The sequence below is a fragment of the Siphateles boraxobius genome, unplaced genomic scaffold, assembly GCF_051911475.1.
Source record: "Siphateles boraxobius isolate OS27281-9 unplaced genomic scaffold, OSU_SipBor_1 7, whole genome shotgun sequence".
In the NCBI taxonomy this organism is placed as follows: domain Eukaryota; kingdom Metazoa; phylum Chordata; class Actinopteri; order Cypriniformes; family Leuciscidae; genus Siphateles; species Siphateles boraxobius.
Window position 1 is genome coordinate 6,538,055 of NW_027509197.1, and position 23,796 is coordinate 6,561,850.

The 23,796-nt window shown below is 38.3% G+C and overlaps 1 protein-coding gene across 21 annotated transcripts in view; it reads right to left on the reverse strand.

Moving 5' to 3' along the window:
- The window catches only part of mycbp2 (MYC binding protein 2), a 123,504-nt gene extending 102,739 nt beyond the window's left edge, over window positions 1-20,765 (reverse strand). For all 21 annotated transcript variants that reach the window (XM_077215718.1, XM_077215712.1, XM_077215709.1 and 18 more), the window contains exons 1-2: window positions 20,099-20,765; window positions 15,873-15,948 (exon numbers count right to left, since the gene is read on the reverse strand). In XM_077215718.1, coding sequence (XP_077071833.1) covers window positions 15,873-15,948; window positions 20,099-20,376 — 354 coding nt within the window. In that variant the 5' untranslated portion in view covers window positions 20,377-20,765. The remainder of the gene's footprint in view (window positions 1-15,872; window positions 15,949-20,098) is intronic.
- Window positions 20,766-23,796: the final 3,031 nt, after the last annotated feature.

The following is a 23,796-nucleotide window of genomic DNA, read 5'->3' on the forward strand; positions in this document are numbered from 1 at the left end:
TCTTTAATGAATGTAAACACTGAGAAAGAGCGCATGTAACAGTATATTGGATCCGTGCGTTAGATCTTAAATGGTGCTTTTCCACTGCATGGTATAGATCGGTACAGCTCACTTTTTGGTGCTTTTCCACTGCATGGCCAAGCGAGCAGTACCGATACTAAATTGTGACGTGTAAACACTGCAGATCACTGATTGATCAGAGAGACTTGTCACTACCAGCATCATTGGATTTGCGACACGAGACACTAAACCAGAACAAACAAACTTCTTTATCTTGCAGTGAAAAACATCCACATGCCGAGAATCAAGAACACCATTCCATCGATATGCTCCATTGCTCCTGTGTTGTGCGTATGTTTGTGTCGCGTTTACGATGATGTCACAGCAGTAGAGGCAGCGCAACTGTCTATAATCCCACCCACTTTGAAGTGGTCCTAAACTGCAGTGGAGTAAGGCAAACCGAGCCGAGTCGTACCATGCAGTGGAAAAGCGCCAAAAGTGACAGCATCATAATAAATCTGCTGCAGTCATTATTGTTAATCGAACAACAAAAGACACTTGCTGCTCTGCTCTTGAATGAATAAACTGTAGTTTTATAAGGATTAGTCTATATTTAAAGGGGCATTCAGCAACTCTAGCTATTTTTTCGCTGATTTTCACTTGTTGTCGCATTGTATTCTCAACGAGCTCCCCCTACAGCTGTGAGGCGTAAGAGGGGAAAGTCACCATTCTCAACAGAACAGGTTATTAAACTATCCAAATGATTTCTAAACGGTTTTATTAAGTAGCAAATAGTTGCCGAATGCCCCTTTAATGTATACAGCATTGTTATTTTACATTTGATCACTTTATTTAATTTCTTTTGTATGCTATTACTTAGCATTAGTAATAAGTTAGTAGCCTACATCTTCCTGAATTTTTTTTAAGTTTAATTTGTATTTTTGTTCTGTTGTATTTTTTCTGTGTTTGTAATTTAGTTTATTTGTTCTTATTATATTGCTGACTATTAACTGTTTTAAGGATTTTTACTTGCATCATTTAACGTAATATTAGTTTTTGCTGAAGTATTTATAATTGGGAAATTTCACAGACATTTAAAATTACTCATATCATGAAATAAGACTGATCATATCACCCACCAATAATAGTGTTAAATAATCGTGATTTCAATATTGAGCAAAATAATGGTGATTAAGATTTTTACCATAATTGAACAGCCCTAACACTGATTTGCTATCAGTGTTGCAAAGAAAGAACTTCTGAAATCTTGTCCTCGTAAGTCACAGGTGTATCACACTCGCTGACTGGGAATGGAGGAGGACTGACAGAATACCGGACTGTCTCTGACTTTGCTCTTCAATACAACGTCCCGAATTTGCAATGCCCTACTTTGGCAGTAAATGAATGTGAAGCTCACTGAAGTAAATCATGTTGGCCCATAGTTTAAATGAGATTTACATTCATTCAGTACACACAGACTGTTTTGCCTCCTCTTTCTTATTGTATTAGTCATTTAGGAATAGAGAAGCCCCAGAAAAAACAACAATTCAAACTAGAGCCCGACCGATATATCGGCGGGCCGATATTATCGGCCGATTTTAGGCATTTTCCTAACTATCGGTATCGGCATTTATAATGGCCGATAAAACGAATATTTTAAAAAATGCGGGTAAGGTGATTCATGTAAGGGTGGCGCTGCCAATAAAGCACCTAAAAGCTGTCACAAGAACTGGCAAAAATAATGATTATGAATACAACAAATATAGCAAGGAGACATTTTAATTGTTTATTAATAAACAAGTGTTTTCAGTCAGTGTCAGCCAAAGATGAAGTTGACGATGCTGACTCGCGATCTTCAGTGAGCGTGCGCCAGAGAGAAATGCACATTTCATACGATTACATGAGTCTGTCTGTCTTTCGTTTTGAATTGTTCTGTTTAAAAGTAGACATTTCAATATAGATATATTTCAGTTCTCAGGTCTATACGCTGAGTTTCGGTTCATGAGACGAGCTCTAGTTCACCCGCAGGCGCCTCCGTGTCGAGATTATCTATCATCTGCTAAATTTACTTCTTATAAATTAAATCCAGGCAAATGGCTGATGAAACATTGATTAAAATTAAGATACAATTAATACGAAACGAAATTCACTTTGAAACGAAAGGTTTTGTGCTTTCTGTTTGATGTCTATGTGAAAGTTTCAAAGCATTAGTGCCGCTTTCAGAGCGCTCACGTCCGTAGTGCTGAACTGTCGCGTCTGTAACATTGTTTTTTCCTCATAAATGCAAACACGAAAAATAAAATAAAATAAAATAAAATGAATATTTTATGTAGCCTGTGGAGACTGAGAGCCAACCCTTCTTCATCCGGTGGGTAGTAGCCTACTTGTGATTTGCGCAGTGTAATTCACAGAATTGATTTCTCTGCTACAAGCCTCTGTCACGTATTGTGTGAGCTTGTGACTATTGCAAGCGCGCAGCTGAGAAGTCCTGATTATATTGTCTGCTATATTTAGGCCTTCTTCTTATTTATTAAGGCAATTGGTTGATGAAACATTGATTAAAATGCGTGGCGCGAGCGATCTCCGACAGTAAACTGATTCTGCTTTGTCTAGGGTAAACAGCTGTTGCGACGCGAGCAGTAACGGCCGCGTCCGGTGTAGACACATTGTTAAAGCTCATTCTGCCTGATAACGCTACGTTACAACATCAAGCAATATTCCAAAAATGTATATAATTATAACACTTTATATAGGGCCATTTTGCATTAAGAGTAGCCTAGTTTCACGTTTAGTACATTTTGCTTACTAATTATTTAAAATAGTATAAAAGTACTGTACATATGTAATTAAAAACGTTTTCATTATGATATTATTCATTTTACTTTAGTAAAAAGATCTGAGTTCTTCCTCCACTGGTAGAGATTAGAGGAATTAAGAGTAAAAATAGAAGATAATAAGGTTTTGTCAGTGACACTTTTTATATATTTATTGATACAAGTTATGACTAAATTAAAAGACAAAGTCGTCGTTAGTGAAGATTATGCAACAGTATTTAGAATATAATATAATATAATATAACATGCAATGCAAACTAGTTTGGTTACAGCTCAGCTGTATAATTCTCATTCTATCATTCCCCCTGCCTCCATTACATATCTGTGTCACACAAGTGTTTGATTACCACATTTGAGTGATCATTGCAAAACGTGTTTATAAAATATATTTATTCTGTTTATAGCTACTGTGTAAAGTACCCATCAAAAGTTTGTACACACCAATAGGAAAGTGTCCAAACTTTTGACTGGTATACTGTACTATAATACACATAAATAATATTGCTACTGTATTATAATATACACATAAATAATATCGGCCGATATATCGGTATCGGGCTTTTTTTACTCCCTAATATCGGTATCGGCATCGGCCCCCAAAAATCCATATCGGTCGGGCTCTAATTCAAACTATGTAAATGAAGCCAGTTTCCTGCACCACAGTACAGAGATGAGCAAATCTACAAAATGGAGCAAAATAAAGACAAGATAACACAGTCTTTCTATTGAGTTGTCCTTGACAGCAAACAGAAAATGAGTTTGTTCATTTAATAACAATCAGGGCTCGACAGTGTGAGCATTTCACTTGCATTTTATGAAATTGAAGGTTATAATATGTAAAAATTGAAACAACCAAATTTTTAAGGGTAACATTTTTTTGAGTAAAATTTGGTCTTCCATAGTATTTGGATCAAATACACAAAGTTCGGTACGTACCTCGTTTTTTTACGTCATGGTACGGTTCGGTAAAGCAGGGGGGAGAAAACTATACATAAAATTGCTTTTTTTTTTTAAGTAAAAGACACAAAAAAATTGTGTTTCTATCTTTAAATTAATTCAATTAAAATTAAAAGTTTCTCAAGGATAAAGAAATTATCTCTGCTAATATGCTGTGAACTAGAGTATATAGGGAGCCTTTACTTTCGCATTACTATTAGTATTAAAGGTTAACGGAGCCAAAACTATTACCCTAAAATTTGTTGCTATTTATTTTTAATCAAACACTCAAATAACAAATTGTATGCAAACGTGTAAACTGCACATCAGGCAGTTTTTGCATTAACTTCGAAATCTAATAAGGCTATATGTTTTTACTCCAATTCGTTGTTGAAATATAATCATTTATATTATTATTTATATTATCCCATATATTTAGTGAAAGAGTTAATTTCTCTAGCTTACTTAGCTGTTGATACTGAATGACTTTCCTGAGGTAATTGTAATTTTTGTATTCGCTATGGTGTTCATCACAGCACCAAAAACTTAAAGACTTAAAGACTACATCTGGACTACAACATACAGGGTGGTGATGGCGCAGTGGATAAGACACATGCCTTTGGTGTGAGAGACGCGGGTTCGAATCCACTGTGAGACACCAATGTGTCGCTGAGCAAGACACTTAACCCCTAGTTGCTCCAGAGGCGTGCGACCTCTGACATATATAGCAATTTGTAAGTCGCTTTGGATAAAAGCGTCAACTAATAGCATTAGTTGCATTAATAGCATTACGGACTATAAAGGAAACATAAACTCCACAGTGAACAACACTGCCTCTCTCCCAGATGAGCTGAACACTTTTTATGCTCGATTTGAGGGAACTAACATCCCCCTCGCGGAGAAAGTTCTCGCGGCTGAAGCTACAGAGTAGAGGCTGACATTTTTTCGGGAATCCCACGGGTCACGGGATTCCCGTGGGATTCCTGCAGGATGGGAGTCATCTTTGCTATCAATCACGGGATTTGGACGGTACAGGATAAATGGTTAACGGGAGCAGACGGGAGCGGGAATCAACCAATAGCAAAGACGACAAAAAAAGAAAAAAGTAAATGCATCATTTTGTAGTTTCCTTTTAATACGCCTACAGTGTAACGCAATTAAAAAATAACTACACGACCCAGCCGTCCCAGAAGCCATCAGTGCTTTTTGTCACGGCTTACCGCCGAAATTCAAAGAGCAGTGATGGAGGGAGCTAACAGCCGCGGAGAAGTCGATGTGGCAAAAAATTATTTACAGCGCAAAGTCAGAAGTAATGACATGTCTATTAAGTTCACAGAACTGGTCGGAAAGTCTGAAATATTAATTAAGTTTATGAGAGTAGAATGTGACGGTGATAGCACAATGTACGCTGCTTGTAAGACATGCTTAGTCTTAGTCAAGTACGCAAGTGATTCCGGGACGAGCGGTCTGAAGAAGCACACTTGCAAGGCAAATTCGGGAAAGAATCAGGCAAGCATCGCTTCGTTCATCAAGCGAAAATTGCCGTATATGGGAGCGATACAGGAGCGGGAGTCAGTTTAAACAGGAGCGGGATGGGATTGGGAGTCAATTTACCAGGAGCGGGATGGGATGGGATTATTTTTTAAACTTTGGTCTGGGAGTGGGACGGGACAAGATTTCTTTCTATGGGAGTGGGACGGGACAGGAGTGAAAATCCACTCCCGTGTCATCCTCTACTACAGAGGTTAGTACACTCTCCGTCTCTGTAGCGGATGTAACCCGATCTTTCCGTCGGGTGAACATCCGTAAAGCCGTGGGTCCAGACGGTATTCCGGGCCGCGTCATCAGAAAGTGCGCGAACCAACTAGCTGGTGTTTTTACGGACATTTTCAATTGGTCCCTCTCCTTGTCTGTAGTCCCCACATGCTTCAAAACGTCCATCATAGTACCTGTACCGAAGCAAACCAACATCACCTGCTTAAATGACTGGCGCCCTGTTGCTCTGACCCCCATCATCAGTAAATGCTTTGAGAGACTAGTCAGAGATTACATCTGCTCTGTTCTACCTTCCTCACTGGACCCACTGCAGTTTGCATACCGCAATAACCGCTCCACTGATGATGCTATTGCATCTACAATACACACTGCTCTCTCCCACCTGGAAAAGAGGAACACATATGTGAGAATGCTATTTGTAGACTACAGCTCAGCATTCAATACCATAGTGCCCTCCTTGCTTGATGTGAAACTCCGGGCTCTGGGCTTAAACAGCTTGCTGTGCAGCTGGATCCTGGACTTCCTGTCAAACAGACGCCAGGTGGTTAGAATAGGCAGCAACATCTCCTCATCACTGACCCTCAACACTGGAGCCCCACAGGGCTGTGTTCTCAGCCCACTCTTGTACTCCTTGTACACATATGACTGCGTGGCAACTCACAGCTCTAATTCCATCATCAAGTTTGCTGATGATACTACGGTCGTAGGTCTGATCACCGACAACGATGAAACGGCCTACAGAGAGGAGGTGCTCACTCTGACGCACTGGTGTCAGAGGAACAACCTCTCCCTCAACATCAGCAAAACCAAGGAGCTAGTGGTCGACTTCAGGAAGAACGACAGAGAACACAGCCCCATCACCATCAATGGAGCACCGGTGGAGAGAGTCAGCAGCTTCAAGTTCCTCGGTGTCCACATCACAGAGGAACTCACATGGTCCGTCCACACTGAGGCCGTCGTGAAGAAGGCTCATCAGCGCCTCTTCTTCCTGAGACGGCTGAGGAAGTTTGGAATGAACCGCCACATCCTCACACAGTTCTACACCAGCACCGTCGAGAGCATCCTGACTGGCTGCATCACTGCCTGGTATGGCAATACTACCAGCCGTAACCGCAAAGCCTTGCGAAGGGTGGTGCGCACTGCCAGCCGTATCATCGGAGGTGAGCTTCCCTCCCTCCAGGATATTTATGCCAGGCGGTGTGTGAAGAAAGCTCGGAGGATCATCAGAGACTCTAGCCACCCGAGCCATGGGCTGCTCTCACTGCTACCCTCAGGCCGGCGGTACCGCAGCATCAGGACACACACCAGCCGACTCCATGACAGCTTCTTCCCACAAGCAATTAGATTTCTAAACTCTTGATCCCTCATGATTAATAACCATAAACATTCTAACTGTCAACACAGCACAACATAACCTACTGCATTTACATAATATATATATATATATATATATATATTTGCACCTTACGAGTATCTACTCTATGTATAATTACCTCTTTTTGTATTTTTGTATACTGTTGTATATGTAAATTGTTGTATATTGTATATTGTTGTATATTGTAAACTGTTGTATATTGTACATTGTATATTATTTATTGTTCTGTTAGTGTATATGGTACTGTGAGTAATTGTGCGCACATTAGATGTGTAATCTATGTAAATCTGATGTTTGCTGTAATTGTTTTCGTCACATCGTGTCATACTGCTATGTTGCTCGGAACTGCACCTAAGAATTTCACCCACTGTTGCACTTGTGTATATGGTTGTGTGACAATAAAAGGATTTGATTTGATTTTGATTTGACTAAATGAATAAATGTAAATGTATACAGGGCTCCATGGTAAATGTTGGTGGTTTATGGATTGAAAAGGCTTCTAACTGGACCGTTGTGGCTTAATGTTTCTCCTGTTTTCCGAGTCAGTGTGGTCGAGAACATCAGTCATTTTATCTGACTTAGTTTAAATCTTGATTTGTATGGTTTGTGTAACTCTGCACCGAACTCGAACGCTTTTCATTGGATCTCAAAGTGATCCTGTTAGTCTCACAGTTGTTAGTAGTTGTGTGATTAAGACGATCATCAAGTAATTGCATTCGCTGTAAGCTCGCACTGAGGTGTGTTTTGAGCCGAGCTGATAAATGGTACGTGTGGTGCTGTTCAAACGTGGCGCAACAGCTCTGTTTCGTTCCGCTCTTGGATGCGTGTTGTGTGAGTGTGTGTGTGTGTGTGTATATGTATATATATGTATATATTTGTGCAAAGACATGCTGTCACCTGTTATGCTTATTACTGCAAATTGCAATAAAAGACACTAGCCTCAGAAAGCAGCCCTGAGAACTAGCGACAGAAGTACTGTGCTCACCAAAGAGGACTTCTACTGTTTTCCCCCCCAGAATCCAATGCCATTCGTTCATTCAATAACAATGCAATCAGCCACATACTGAGCAAGTTACCAAGGGACATAAGCACTTGGAGACAACCTTTAACAAGACCACAATTGAGCACTTGGAAGAACAACCTTTAACAAAACCATAATTGAGCAACGTAAGGAAAGGAGATAGCTTTGTAGCTGTACAATGAGACGATATATAGAATATAGACCTAATGGCCAAAGAACAGACAATAAAGTCTAGTATATGAGCATGAAACAGGAGGGGATGTTTCAAATGACCACATCAGTTGTGGTTCACTGCTACCTCAAGAAAAAAAATGAATGTACTTTGAACAGCATAAGGAGTTTCCATTTTATCAAAGACATCGATTTGGTGGACAAACTTTACCATTTCGTCACACTCAATACCAAAACAGATTCATAAATTGATTCTACACTTAATGACCAGAGATTACTATAAGCGAGCTATTCATAGGGTGCAGCTCTGTAACACTTGAAAATTCAACATCTTTAGCACCAAACCTAATACACCCGTTCTTTATTAGACAGCTGGTTTGAAGAAGAATGTAACCGGCAAATTTAATTGAAACTACAATGCCTCTATGTCAGTAAAGGGGGTGACAATTATTAATCTCGTTGTGGTAATGTCAATCTAGCATGTAACACAATATGAACGTACAATGATGTGTAAATTAAACCTGTTCTGCGAGCAACATTTGGTGACTTTCAGCTGTAACAAGAGGCAAACCATGGTGCAAGAACTTAGCTAAACAAAACAAAGAGGGTCCTGAATGTTGTATTTAGAATGTGAAAAGCCAGTTGTCTGTTCAAAGGTAAATGAGTCATACTGTATACAATTTACCCACAAGTCCCACCACTGTTGCCCTGAAAGGTCAAGAGCTAAATAATATCGGCTTCAAGGAAACTGTGGCGAAATGAGAATAGCTAGTTTTAAGATGATCCTTGCAAGTATAAATGTTACAAACTAGGTTTCATTATAAGTTAGGGATGTAGGGCTATAACGATTCTTCGATTAAATTAGAATACTCTATTTTAAAAAATCCTAAATTGCAATTTACTCGTGTCGAGTAACCAGCAGAATACCGGAAGTGGCAGATTCCAAGGACGAGAATCCCTGAACTGCATTATTAGATTGTTTTATATGTATTAAATTTAAAAAAACATATTAAAGCATAGTGCTATTGTGAATTCACAAAGGCTGTGATTCAATTAAATAAATATATGCCCTGCGTGTTTAATATATATGCACTTTAATTATTTATTTAAATGCGTTTAGGTTACGTGCGTCTCAGAGCAGCTCTGTTTACAGTAAATGCTGCTCCACGTGAACTGTTATCATTTACATGCGTGGAGCTCAAACTCCATCGTGTGCCATTTCAACAGATTTGTAACGTAAATTATTTACAAACCTACGCCAACACAGGAGAATACATCTATGTGTTTCTAAATATGCAAACTGTTCATCGCGATTTCAAAATAAAAGTTAAACCCTCACTCATGTTTTAATGTCCACATATTCTTATTCAAGAAAAAACTGTGGATGTAGCATTTCTATCGTAAAAACATGGCCAAATATAAAATATTAAGTTACCATTTGAATTAAATGTCATTTGGCCAGGCGCCCCAGGGCTCGAGACTAACGCCGTCCTATCATCCTGGGGACGATAGAAAATGTGTTTAGGATGAACAGAAATATTCTCCAGGACGCTTACAGGACGCAAGACATTTTTGTATGTGTGTTCATTTATTACTAGCCTATTAGGCTAACTTACTTAGAAAATGCCCAAATTAACCGACCAAGCGCTGACTACAACAGAGCGCGTCTTCTCATGCTGTTGCTATAGTTACTATCACTGGCCGGCTACTCACCCGGAGATTTGTTCCGCGGTACATCTATCAAATGGCTTAATGACAGCGCAAATATGTTGTGCTGGTTATGGCATATTGTAATGCTGGGTTGTGTTGAGCAAGCGAGTCGTCTGCGCTTAGAGAGCGCTTATGGCTGGTATGAAAGGAGCAAGAAAGTGAAACTTTGCACATGCGAAAGAGAACGTCCGCGCACATCCAAATACTTATTTTAAATGCAAAATTGATTTTCGTTCGCTCGAAATATTTTCTTATCTGCGAGACGAACATTCCTCCGCAAAACTCAGTTCATGCGCGTGCAAAATGCCCTTTTGCGCGCTCAAAATGTGATCTTGCGCGCGCAGAATTGTGACCGAAATCTAATCCCATATCTTTCGTGCCTGAATGGACAAATACACACAACATTATGTCGAAATGTCTGTTTTGGAGAGTATTCACGTAAACCATGTTGGTTGTGTCTTAAACAGTTGTGTTGTGAGTGTATCGGATGTGCATCAGTGCAATAATTGGATCTGCATCTCATGGACATGATCCGATGTCTTAAAGTGACAGTGGATAATAAACCTAATGCGGTCTGTGTCCTTAATATTGATCAAGCAACAAAAGAAAAAGAGAAAAGCCTTCACTGCTCGTTAATAGCTTTAATAAGGATACATTATATTTAATTCATACAAATAAATATGTCTGCTGCTTGAAAGAATAAAGAATGATGTATGCAAGTTATAAAGAATGCATATATCATTCATTGAAAAGAAGACTGTTCTACTTTAGGAAAAGTGGTTTTATTTGATTTTAAGATATTTAAAATTAGATATTTTTTTAGGCACAGTAATTAAATCTGTATCTGTATTGCATGTTCAAATTTTAAAATCATTCATATTAACAGGTTAATAGATGTTTTCTCCGGAAGTATGTGGGTTTGCAAATTTTAGAGAAATTCTAAATTAATGCATTACAATTGAACTAAACCCATTATATTTTAGTCATCTGAATTGTTTTAGTGTTAGTCTAGTTTTAGTCGATGAAATACAATAAGATTTTACTCGACTAAATCTATCTTATTGTATTTCGTCGACTAAAACTAGACTAACACTAAAACAATTCAGATGACTAAAATATGACTAAAACTAAATGGCATTTTAGTCAAAGACTATGACTAAAACTAAATCAAAATGTGCTGTTAAAATTAACACTGTATTGGTGGCCTGTGTCCGTTTGGAGCCATGCCCGGACATTTCCCCGTATTTCATTGTGCGTTAAAGACCGTGTTTGTACGGAAACAACATTTTCATTTTGGGACGGTTGACATTCACTTTAGGACGGTTCAAATTGTTTTTCAGGACGGTTCCAGGACGGAGGTGAAAAAAGTTAGTCTGGAGCCCTGTGGCGCCCTATGCAGGCATTTGTTATAATACGTAATAGGGATGAACCGATACCACTTTTTCCATAACGAGTCTGATAGATACGCTTTTCTTTCCGTATACTAGTATGAGCATAAGAAAAAAGAAAGGTAAAAGGGGACACATACAAACATGCACGCATACAAATATACAGTACATATGTATATATGTATATACACTCTAGGGCTGGATGATTAATCGAAAAATAATCGAAACCGAAATTCAGAGCCTATAACCGACGTAATTTTACCATGTCGGTTATTTCGTTTTTTTAATCCTATTAATATTTCCGCCCGTGTGTTAATGTACTTTCCCCTTAAAACATATTACCGCGTGTGTAGTCACGTAACTCCGCCCCGTCCAGTCTGCGACATTGAAGCAACATGAGCCCCTTTCACACAGCGCGTTGATCCCGGGAAATTGCCAGAACAAACACCTTCTGTGTGAACGCAAACACGACCCGGGATTGATGCCAGGTTGGGGACATAGTAACATTGCCGTGTTCAGTCCCGGAACGCACGCTGTGTGAACAATGCCATAATCAATGCCGTGTCGTAATGATGGCGCTAGGCCGGGATCGTTCGCCAGCGTGAAACGGTTCGTAATGCGCTAGTTGATGATCGAATCAGAGAAAAAAATGCAGAAGCGTGGTTTCTCGAGTGAAATCGCAGCTCATAAGCAAACTATAGACGCCGCTTGGACATGTCACGTGTCTTTGCGGGTTGTGTGTGTCTGTGCGAACGCACTCTCTTGATTCCGGAAAATCACTGGCAGTGTGAATGAACCAAAGTCAAACGAACCCGGGTCAAATCCCGGGCCACTTTATCCGTGTATTTTCCGGAATCTCTGTGTGAAAGGGAACTCAAACACTGAGTCAACTCAGCAACAGGAGCCGCTTGTACCAAAGAAACACGCGAAAACAGAGAGAGACGGACAAACACCCAGCAACAAGTGCCTCCACTCCACAAAGCAGGTTTCGATAACACAAGCATTTACAAATGCTACACAATATGAAAAGGATTAGTTTTTTTAGTTTTATACAAGTTATATTTTACTTTTAAGATGGCAATATTTACAATAATTTATTTTGTTTACAAAAATAAATATTTTCTACATTGAGGAAACTTTCTTTTTACATTAAAACTTAATTACTTTTTATTAGACGTTTTTATTTCAAGCATTGTATGCTTAGTTTGATTCAATTGTTTGAAATATTTAATAAGTAAGCATTAAAAGCTATCTGTGCGTTTCCTTATTTTAGAATCACAAAGATAGGATTATGCATCCTTTCATTCAAAAAAAAAACCGTGAACATATTTACAGTATAAGCCTTGCCAGTGACACATGAGAAAGATTTTTTTTTAAATAATAGTTCAATAATCGTAATCGAGGTAACTTGTTCGATTAATCGTGATTGTATTGTATGAGTTTCTGTTACTTTCACTGCTCATTCTATTGCGCTTTCATATTTTTTCTTTTATTTAATATCGCAGCGCATATTTAGAGCTGCTTCAGCAGGGCTCAGTGCTGAGGATTGGGACAGTGGTTCAAATGTTTAGATACCAGTGAAATATCGCAATTCTCTATTCCAATTTTGATACAACAAAAACTACTACCTAATTAATGTGAATTTAAAACATTATTAAAGACAAGTAAGCAGTCAGTAATAAAAAGAACAAATAATCGAATTACAAATAAATACAATACATTTACATTTATTCATTTAGCTGACGCTTTAATCCAAAGCGACTTACAACTGCTATATTTCAGAGGTCGCACGCCTCTGGAGCAATTAGGGGTTAAGTGTCTTACTCAACGACACAATGGTGTCTCACAGTAGATTCAAACCCGGGTCTCTCACATCGAATGCATGCGTCTTATCCACTGCGCCATCAAAGTACAGAACAAAGTAATCAAATGTGAAATATCACTGCATATTCATCACTGTATAAGGTTTTTCCTGCATAGAGAATTGCGAATCGGCATAACTCGTCAAATTTCGTGCCGCATTCGACTATAGTCACATGATTTATTTGCAGGTTTATTAGACTGCTGTCACTTTAAGACTGAAATCACAGGTCCAATATGAATGCTGTCTTCATTAGGGATGGGAATCTCTAGGCACCTCACAATTCGATTACGATTCAGAGGGCTACGATGCGTTAAAACGATTATCAATGCAGAATTTTTTCTATACAGATTTCTTTTTTTCTCACTGTGTGACTACTTGGTACTTAAAAAAAAAAAATTATTTGTAATGATCCATAATGAATTTACTTCCAATATATTTTATTAATTAAACAAATGGAAGTGATTTGGCAATAAATGTTTCGATAGAGTTTGCAATTCGCTTTGCCTCTTCCGAGTTGGGTGAAAGCTTTTAAACAAAATTGTGAAATGCTCATTTAGTTCTCTCAGAGCAGCTCCGGGTATGTTCATGTGTTCACGTCCTCATATAGTGAGTGAGACTAGACGCTTTAAACACCATGAGCGTCACACACACTTGAGTATGTACTAGGCGAAACAGCGCTGCTCATTCACACAGAACAAGCAGAATATATCTATTTTTGTGCTGTATATTAATAGACACTCATATAACGATTTGATTCATTGCACAGCTATATTCTAGATTTATTCTAAAATCTGCGTTATACTGTAAATTCCCTCAGCAACACAGAAATAATACGGCCTTAAGTTATAAATGGAAGTTTATCCGCAGGGATGGATGGTGTTCGATGAATATGGAAGAACATGTTCAACGTATTTCCTCCTTTTGCAGCCAGTCTTCGTCCACATTTCTGGACACAACTGGATATCAATCTTCAAGGAAAACCCCGCATTCATTTTTCAGATACCCTAAGTATTCCCACACTGCAGATTTTAACTGTTTTTTCGGCGGGGGATAGAGATTAGAATTCGCAGCCTCTGTCTCAGACATTTTCTCCGCTGTATGGGTGGAATCTAAGCAGTCAAGTGGAAAAAAGTTGCATATGTGCAGGTGAGATCTGGTTGATTTTTTTTCCAAAACCGTGGATAAGCAAATGTTCACGATATGATAATCGTACATGTCAATATCGTGATAAACCACCACCCGGAATAGCGTTACAACCCTACTCCACCCTTTACTGATGAAATAATAATAATTATTTATTTAACACCATATACAATGAAAAAGTGAAATCTTCGGAGACCGTTATCATACTGTGAAAATCGTATACCGTTACAACCCTAGTGGCACCTAAAAAATAATTTGCAGCCAATTTTTCCCCCCTTATAGACCTTATTTAGCCACGCCCCTTTTCAGTGCTGCGCTCGTTGTCTTTTGTCTTCCGGTCTGTATTTTCAGTGATCCTGCGTATTAATGAATGAACGGCTCGTTTAAAATCTTCCCGGTCTACTGACATCTGCTTTAAACATTACAATCCTCATGATAACTTTTGTTAACTTTACAATAAGTAAATACACTTCACCAGCTAATTACTCCTCGACAGCGAAGCCATTTAAATATACAGAGCGACTGGAAAAACGGAAGTTCAAAGACAATATTCTAAAGAGGCTTGTTTCTTTGGCGCATAAGGTCTATAAGAGCCAATTTTCTGAAGCCCTGTATTGAGATTTCATTTTTTGGCTGGATCGCCCAGTCTTAGTCATCAGTAGCAAAAAGCTGTCTGGGATTGTGTAACATCACAGATAAGGAATGGAGTCAAAGCAGAAGGGCAGTAAACTAAATTCATATTCTGATCCATCAAACAAAGCAAACTGAAGGGCATGAACACTGACTGACACTTCAGCAGTATGTCTTGAAGCCGAGCCTTCCCTGCTGGAGGAACTCCACCCATCTGTTTATAAGCAAACAAAGGCACGGAGCTCATTTTAAGGTGGCTGTGGCAGAGAAGGAGAAATATAAATGAGATTGTACTCCTTAGCCAGCAGGGTTTTAGGGTGGAGGATTATTACAGCATATTCCCCTCTCCACTATCTACAATCACATTATTCTCTCTCACCGCTGCCTGTAAAGCACTCACATCCACTAGGGAAAACAGAGTGCCTGGGAAAGGATATCCAAACACAATCAGGCATTAACCCCCACACATGCTTTGGGGAATGGGAAGACAATAAGCAATACGGGACATTTTGGGTCTCTGCCTATTTTCTGAGCGCTGGTTAACGCTGTAGACATAGCGAGACAAACCCGGCTCCCAGACACACCATAGATGCTCATTGCAGGAGATGGAGGAAGCTGTTGCCATGGAAACGTGCAACACATGGGTCGCCATGCAACAGCCAATCGTGACCTCGACACTCCTGCATTCTCCACCATGTGTGAGTGTTTACTGGTATCTTCTCAATTGTAATGACTAAAAGCATGAAAATGTGTATGTATAAATATGTATTCATATGTGCTGTATTGTGATTGGAGTCAAAACTACAAAAATAAAGCAGCTTACAGTTTTTAAGATGACAAATCATTATGCATTTTGAGAGACTGAAAATAAAATACACACAGATACAGCAGAAGTCTATGGAAGCATATGGAAATTATGCTACCAAAAATGGCTTTTAAACCATATAACTTTAGTGTCTGATTGAAGCAGCAAATGTGTAGCAATGAATCTTACAGTACTCAAAAGACAGATTATCAATCTTACCTTTGTTCTTGCTTTCACTTTTGATTTGACTTTTTGCCGCCTTTTTAGTTTCTTCTTGCTCAAAGCTTTCTTTCCCCTGGAAAATATTGGCACATGTTAGATCTGGGTTTGCAATGTCAACTATCAATAATCAAAATATTACAAAGGTCTATCTAGATAATAACAGACAAACGGTAACAGTCTTTTCCACACTGTAGCTTTTTCTGGCCAAGAACTGCCCGCTTGAAAAGGAGGAGTTTGTTTAAAGGTCTACTCACACCAATTCACATTCAATTCAAATTTATTTTTATAGCGCTTTTCACAATACATATTGTTTTAAAACAGCTTTACAGAAAATGCAGGTGTCTATATTACAATTTAGAGTGATCTGTTTTCAGAGGTGTCTAAGAAATGCATTTCAGAAATGTACTAATATACAAAACATGCAGTTAGCTAACAAAGTTGTGAACATAATGATTACAATATATGAAAAATTGTACATTTGGTGCATGTTGATTTAGAGTTGACACACCAAGAACAATAATAACGATAAAGATGTGTTAAAAATCATTCTGTAAAATAATAGTCTACACTACAACAATAACAGCACAGAAAAACAATATCATTGGAGCCACTTTCACAACGATTTTTTCCAGCTAATGAAAGATAAAAACATTAACAGCCAATCAGAATCTGTCGTGCAAGACAGCAAGAGAATATACATCAGCAGATGACAAAACTGCAGAGCACACTTATAATAAACAGAATGTTATCGTGCCTTGGTGTGGTAGCTAATATAGTTATCGTTATCTTTAGTTATCGTTCTTGGCATGTGAACAGGCTTAAACGCTTAATGCTGTTCAAATATGGATGCATTATTTACAGTATGTACAGTTACAGTAACAACAGAACTAAAACCAGTGCATGGAAAAACTTTTTTTTTTAAATAACTGTACAGCAGCAGCGTTGGTCCAAAAATGTGTAGTGCGCCAATCCAGCACATGGTAAACAATTTTATTCTCTTGTGGACTTTGCAACTTGATAGAAGGAAACTATCAATCACTGTGTGTATCGATCACTATCAATTGACTTCCAATGTGTGGAAGTCAATCACTTTGGTTTTTGAAAAATGTTTGCTAGTGTGCAGTATCAGGCATGAGATCAGCAAATTATAAGCGACTCACGCAGTGCTTTCAGAGAAGCATTCACTGTGAATGTGAATCAAAACTGAAAATGAAACTTTACTCTAAAGGATGCAGCGTGTCAGAGTATATGAAGACTTAATGCAAAAACCTCTAAGTCTGTCTGACATTTTTTTCTTTTAAATTTATTTTAATTTTATCAATGACATTTTTGAAAATAAGGCATTTCAATAACTGACTAATAACCTTTTCATTGCCATTAAAGTGAAATTACTGAACCTAAACACAGGAGCCTGATAAAAATGCTCATTTAAAAGAAAAATGTCAGTCTGTCAAAATGTCGTTCAAATTCAATCTGAAGTCTATTTATAATTGCATCCCTATCATTGCAATTTGAACGCTCTAAGCCATATCACATTGACATTCTCACAACATTGTCAAAATTCATCAAGTTAACTGGCAACTGGCCAGTAACACTGTTTCAATGCTGATTTTTACTCTCACTTTCCGCTTTGAACCCTGGCTAAGGTGTCCCGCAGACGGCACCGCGAGCTTCTGCAACGCTGTCAGAAGCACTCCGTGCATAAAATACATGTAGGCTATTAGAAAACGTTACATTTTGCAGTTTATTTAGTAATTGTTTAACCGTACGTTCACACCGCCGCCGACTTGAGCGGCAAAGAAGCTCTGGACGCTCTGTCAAGGACGCTTCTCAAAAAGTACTGGGAAGCTTGTTGACGCTTTGGTCGCTCTGACGTAGCAGGGAGAAGAGAAGTGTCACAACATGAAATGTCACATGAGATTGGTGTTTTTGCATTCCACTTCACTGCTTTTCTATTTAACTATGTAAACACGCGCTAGACTGTGTGCTCGAGCTTTGTGTATTTTGCCGCGTCTCGCGCATGTCACAGCGTTTTAAAAAACGCGTCATTCAAGTTAAAATAAGATCAACTTTAAGAACAAAAATGTAAACTATCCCAGCTATTTTATCCCATGCCTCGTTCTTTTGTAACTGGTCCCTATAAGCAAACAACGTCATATCATAAATGATAGGAAACCCAGCAACGGCTATTATTAGCTTCTTTATAGCGCTTGATATTTTCAATAAAATGTGCGTGTATCGCCCGTAGATCGTAGGGGCCTTTCACAAAATTCACATACCGCATGACACTGTTAAATGACACTGTTACTACACAGTGCAGTGTTATGAGCCCCCACAGTCATTAAAAGTATGAAAAAATAACACAAAGTGAAAATAGTGAACACACGATAACATTAACTGTTAATAAAACATATGGACGGTAATCCTGATGAATAGAATGAACATCACCTAAATCCTTTCCAGCTGACACACAACATACCAGCAACATGATTTATTGGTACTTTTTGATAATTTCATGACTTACTAATTGAAAACGTAACTACGACGTTACATGCTCATAATTTCATTTTCTCTTTATAGTTAACTTCACAATAAAGAGCAACTAAAAATATAAGCGTGTACAAAAAAATTTAGCGAATTCTGTATTCTGTTATTTCTTGGACTGCACACCAACAGTTGAGAAACACTGGTCTAGTGGCAAATCCTTCACGAGGAACACAAACTTCTCTTGCAGCGGCCGATCATAGATTCATTTCAAACAAGAGAGCCATCTGAATCTGCTATTATGTACAACCTTATGTAGGAATTGTGTTGAAGCTATAGCTTGTGTATGGCAGTAAACAATGGAAAACAAAACCGTAGCTGATTATATGCATTGAAAAGTGAAAGCACAGAGGCTGCTTGTGATGAAGAGCCTGAAGGTTTCGAGGGGTGTTCAAGGGTTCAGCTGGTGACGTCATAAGTGGATGGATGGTGCAAGTGTACACTACTAAACCACTTGTAAAAGGACTATTAAACCTCAAAGACAAATTTGCATAAACGAGGAATATTCATAATCCTTTTTCCTTAATCTCACATATCTTTTTTATTGACCTCTGGTCATTCAGCGCTTATTCATTTTGACTCTTGAGTTGTAGGCCTATGTGTAAACCTTAATTAATGTTAATTTTGAACCTTTTATGTAAACTTAAAAATACATAAAAGCAATTTAGTAAATCTAAAAAAACAATGAGTTTGATTTATTGAATATCTTCTTTAACATGCAACTAAAATAAGTAAGTTTCCACTGTTTTATTTGCTAAATAATGGAATGTCATTTTTACCTTGTCATCTGTTTAGATTTTTTTGCTAATTGTGAAACTACGTATGAATGAACTATGGACAAAGTAAAAGTATAAATATGAGCAGAAACAATAATGATTTGTTCAGGAAGATCAATAATAAGAGACTGTTATGAGTAAAGCACGTCAGAGAGTGTGTGCGCGCGCTTCTCTCTACAGCAGGGTGACGTCAGGCAAAACAGAACCCAGCCCTTCACAAATGAGACACGGCTAGAGCTCTGAATACATGCGATAAATGTTGGTGTCGTTCAATAAGTCACATTATTAAAATGAAGTGGCTGGTTATTAACAATAATAACCTTAATCTTGCAATTCAGTGAAGAAGGATAATATATAAAACCTGAACTGGGACTATAAGACATTTCATAAGCCTGACAACACTTCACTAGTCAAAATCCAGTCTTAACTGTACACAAATGTTGAGGTGAAAACTTTAATTCTTTCTTCTTTGCATAACATACCATAGTCTATGCATTGCATTTGAAGCCAGTAAAATTATAGCATACATATCAAACTCATTCAGCTATGTCCTATTAGCACAACTAACGTTATATAGTCTGGTTGTGCATGAGATACCAAAACGGTATTGTTAGGCGTGACAGCACAGAGGTGACGTTTTTAAAAAGTGCACAAATCAAAACCATCAAAAATTGAGCTTTTCCGTTGACACGAACGAATTACTCGAGTGTTTTAGCTGCGCTCGCTAATGTGTTTTCGCTAAGGAAGTTAGCCGCATGCTAACTGCTAATACTGCTGCTGCACTACTGTTTAGGCTCAAATGAGCTCATGTTTAACCCACTGGGTTTTGTTTACCAACACATCCACCCGCAAGGCACCACGGCCCATTTCTCAACCTGAACCGAACATGTAAATCAGACCCACCTGCCGAGATTTAGCCCCTGCTCTTTGTCGTTGATCGCGGTGGTGTATATCCTCCGATAGCGCTCCGCCAGTGCTCGCCCTGAGAGAAGAAGCTGGTAGCGGCTCCGACAATCAGAGCGGGCCCCCACAACGGGACAGGAGCCCATCCCTGATCCGATCGATGCGAAATCGTGTCCAGCTCCCGGAATGACCCTGACACCCAGCCCCATGGAGTGGGATGAGGAGGACACAATCCCGCTGCCACCGGCACCCGCTGCCGCCGCAGCAGCACACATCATCGTTTAGGGGAACAACGCATAAATTAGATTACAAAGTCAATCAACAGAGCTCAAATTCCCGAGCACACCCCATATATCCGCTCCGCAAAACCGCAAAAATGCCCGGCGAATTACATCCGAGTATCTCCAATTAAAACGACGTTGACGGTTAGCCGCTCTGCTGCGACTGCGAAATACGCTTCAAAAAACCAACCGTTATTTCCTCGATTGCAGGCGGTCCGACCGCGTTCAACTGCCCGAAGTAAAACGAGTCAAACGCGCGAGCTGACGTCCGTGCTTTGCGTTTATTCCTGCTGTTTTTCTTGACCCTGTAAAGACAGCAGCCCTAGTAGCGCTGCCATCTTAGCTTCATCATCCTTCCCTGTTCATGTCGCTGCTGACTGACTGTCAAGCATGCTGGGATACATTCCCATCCATAGCGCACACACACCGGCTGTGGCTCAAAGCGCAGTGCGCGCACTACCTAGACACTGTTTGGGCGGTCGGATGAAGATAATAAACCACGCGCACAGAGTGCTTTCTTGCTATTGGACTCGGTAGGTTTTGAAACGCGACCGCTGTAGTAATGGAGCGGGCGAGTTTAATAACGCAGGTTTTAGATGCTTTAACGGTCGTTTCCTCTCGCAGAAGAATTTGAATTTACTGCACGATTGTAAAAACACATCCAGGGCGATTATTTCCTTAGGGGGCATGGTGAATCGTAGCTACATTAAATTTGTATGGTTATTATTTCCTGACAATACTGAATCAAATTTGATACTCCGTTTCCTGAATTTCTGGCAGTCTGGTAATATTAGCCGTTTTTATAAGATGTCTTATTACTAGTTATTGTATTCACAAATTGTTCTGGAATACTTACTTCTGATTGGTCAATAGCATCATTTTGTCATTAGTGTATATTGTGCAATTAATGAATATGCTTCATTGTATATTTGTACAAATGACTCAACAGTCTTCTCACATAATAAAATAATCTCACTAGGCAAGTCAACAAAAATAAGCCCCATCCTTTTAAATAATTTGCTCACACCAAAGCATTAGTTTTGTTGTCAAAATGTGTTTCCGTGGATTATGTTACAGCATGTTACCTGGCATACTGTTCTGGTATAGGATTACCACTGAAGCACCCTTACCAGTGACTTGTTATTAAAACTAAGGATGTAACCTTGGGGAATTGAAAACCATAACAACCACACAAAAAAAGATAACCCACAAATCTGAATATTGGGACTCGGATTATGTGTTCCCTATAGTGGAAATGAAGTGCACTTGGTTTTTATTGAATATGCAATTGTACTTCAAATCCTCAAAGTATGTTTTTTAAAAACCATTCTATACTACTATTAATGAAATAAAAGGCCACCTAAGTGTACTTAAAGAGAGTACACGTTCATGAATGTTTCTTAACACACTTAAATGCGCTTTGTAGTAATGTGCTATGTACCTGTACGTACTGTACTTTGATGTGCTGACTAACATACTACTGCATAAAATACTTGATTCTAACATTTTAACTGATATTACATTATTACAATTGCATACATCACATAACATATTTTAGTTTACATAAATAGGCATGTCTTGTCAGTAACCATATTTCAAATACAGTATAAATAATTCTGAAATTGCATATAAAGATGTACTTAAGTGGGTCAAAAAAGCACTCTAAAGTGCAGCTTTATGTAAAGTTTAATTGCAATTAACTCTTTCCCCGATGCTTTTTTTAAATTTATTTTTTTATAAAGTTGCCAGCCACCGCCAGCAATTTTTGATAAGTTTATGAAAAAATTGAATGCCCCCCAGAATATTTTGTTGTATGAATATCAGAACATGCAATATATCAAAAGAAAGAACAGAGCCTCTGCTTTAAAAACAAAAACATTTTATTCTAGCTTCATGCATTCTTCAACAATTGAATGTGGGTATAATTCATAAAAAAGCAAAATATTGAATATAACAAATAATACAAGATACTGTGTGTGTGTGTGTGGGGGGGGGGGGGGGTATCAAAATACATTTAAAATTGTCATTCGCTGAAGTACCACTAAATATTTATAATTTATTTAAAATTTCTTAGAAATATTTGTTTTTATTTCACCTATACCTCTTCCCTTCCTCTGTTCAATAGGAATTGAAATAAGAAACTGCAAACAAAGTTTTCTCAATAATAGCTAGTGAAATCACTAATAGCTGGCTGCGGACTAGTAACTTCATTACTGTTGATATATGTAATGACTGGTGAAAAGTATCGAGACTTTTCAGTCTTGGTAATTTGCATCACTATGTAAGATAATGAAAATAACTGTATAAACCTAACAAATCAAATAAGAGTCAAGTTAATACTACTGTGTGAACAATGCCTAGATCAGCCACTTCATATGAATGCAGAAAATGCACTAACGCTAGATGGAGCTGTTCTCTCTGGGATCTCCAGATTGTGTGCATTCAAATTTAGGGTTGCTTAAAGTTGATACAGGAAATCATCTGCCTATAAAGAGGCTGACTGACACTCTGACTGACAAATAGCATTTGTATTTATTCAAATACATGTCTTTGAAATACTATCCATCCCTGACCCACTTCGTTAGAGAAAGTAAGATTTTCCACATATTCTCGTTGTAACCCTAAGACTTTTCTCCTTGATATAAATTCTGTACATCTGAAGGTATATGAAACAAATAAGAGATAGGATGTGGATGTTCATTAAACAAGAAGAGCGAGAAAAAGATTATGTGAGAGGAACTGCACATAATGCAATAAGGTCAATGAGTGTCCTCTGACTGGGGACATAACCCGAATACTGAGAGATGACATTTCCCTCCTCCCTTCACTGTCACAGACAGACACTGTAGAGTTGTGTCGGCAGCACTGAAGTCATTTACCCTACAATGATCAACCTTAGATTCAGTAATGGTAGAGGTGAGACTGAACATCTTCACCTGTGCAGGGAGGTCACTTCTGCACAGTCAAAATCAAACAGCTTTATTTTGTGGACAATGGTTGGACAAAAGATTTTTATCAAATTATATTTTGGATAAAAATTTAATTCTAACAACAGAATTTTTTTTTCTTAAGGCAGAGAGCAGAAGAAGAATGTATACATTTCTTACTTTGAAATTCTTAAAATGTCTCTACAGTAAATCCTTGAATACAAATATGACACGAACTGGAGGATTTTAATCAAAACCATTTTCTTTAATTTATTGCCCCATCTAGTGGTGAGAAACGTCAGTGTTAAGGTGAAAGAATGTGGATCTATCTATCTATCTATCTATCTATCTATCTATCTATCTATCTATCTATCTATCTATCTATCTATCTATCTATCTACTATCTATCTATCTATCTATCTATCTATCTACTATCTATCTATCTATCTATCTATTAGTTTTGTGAAAACCACTTAAAATAGCGACATTT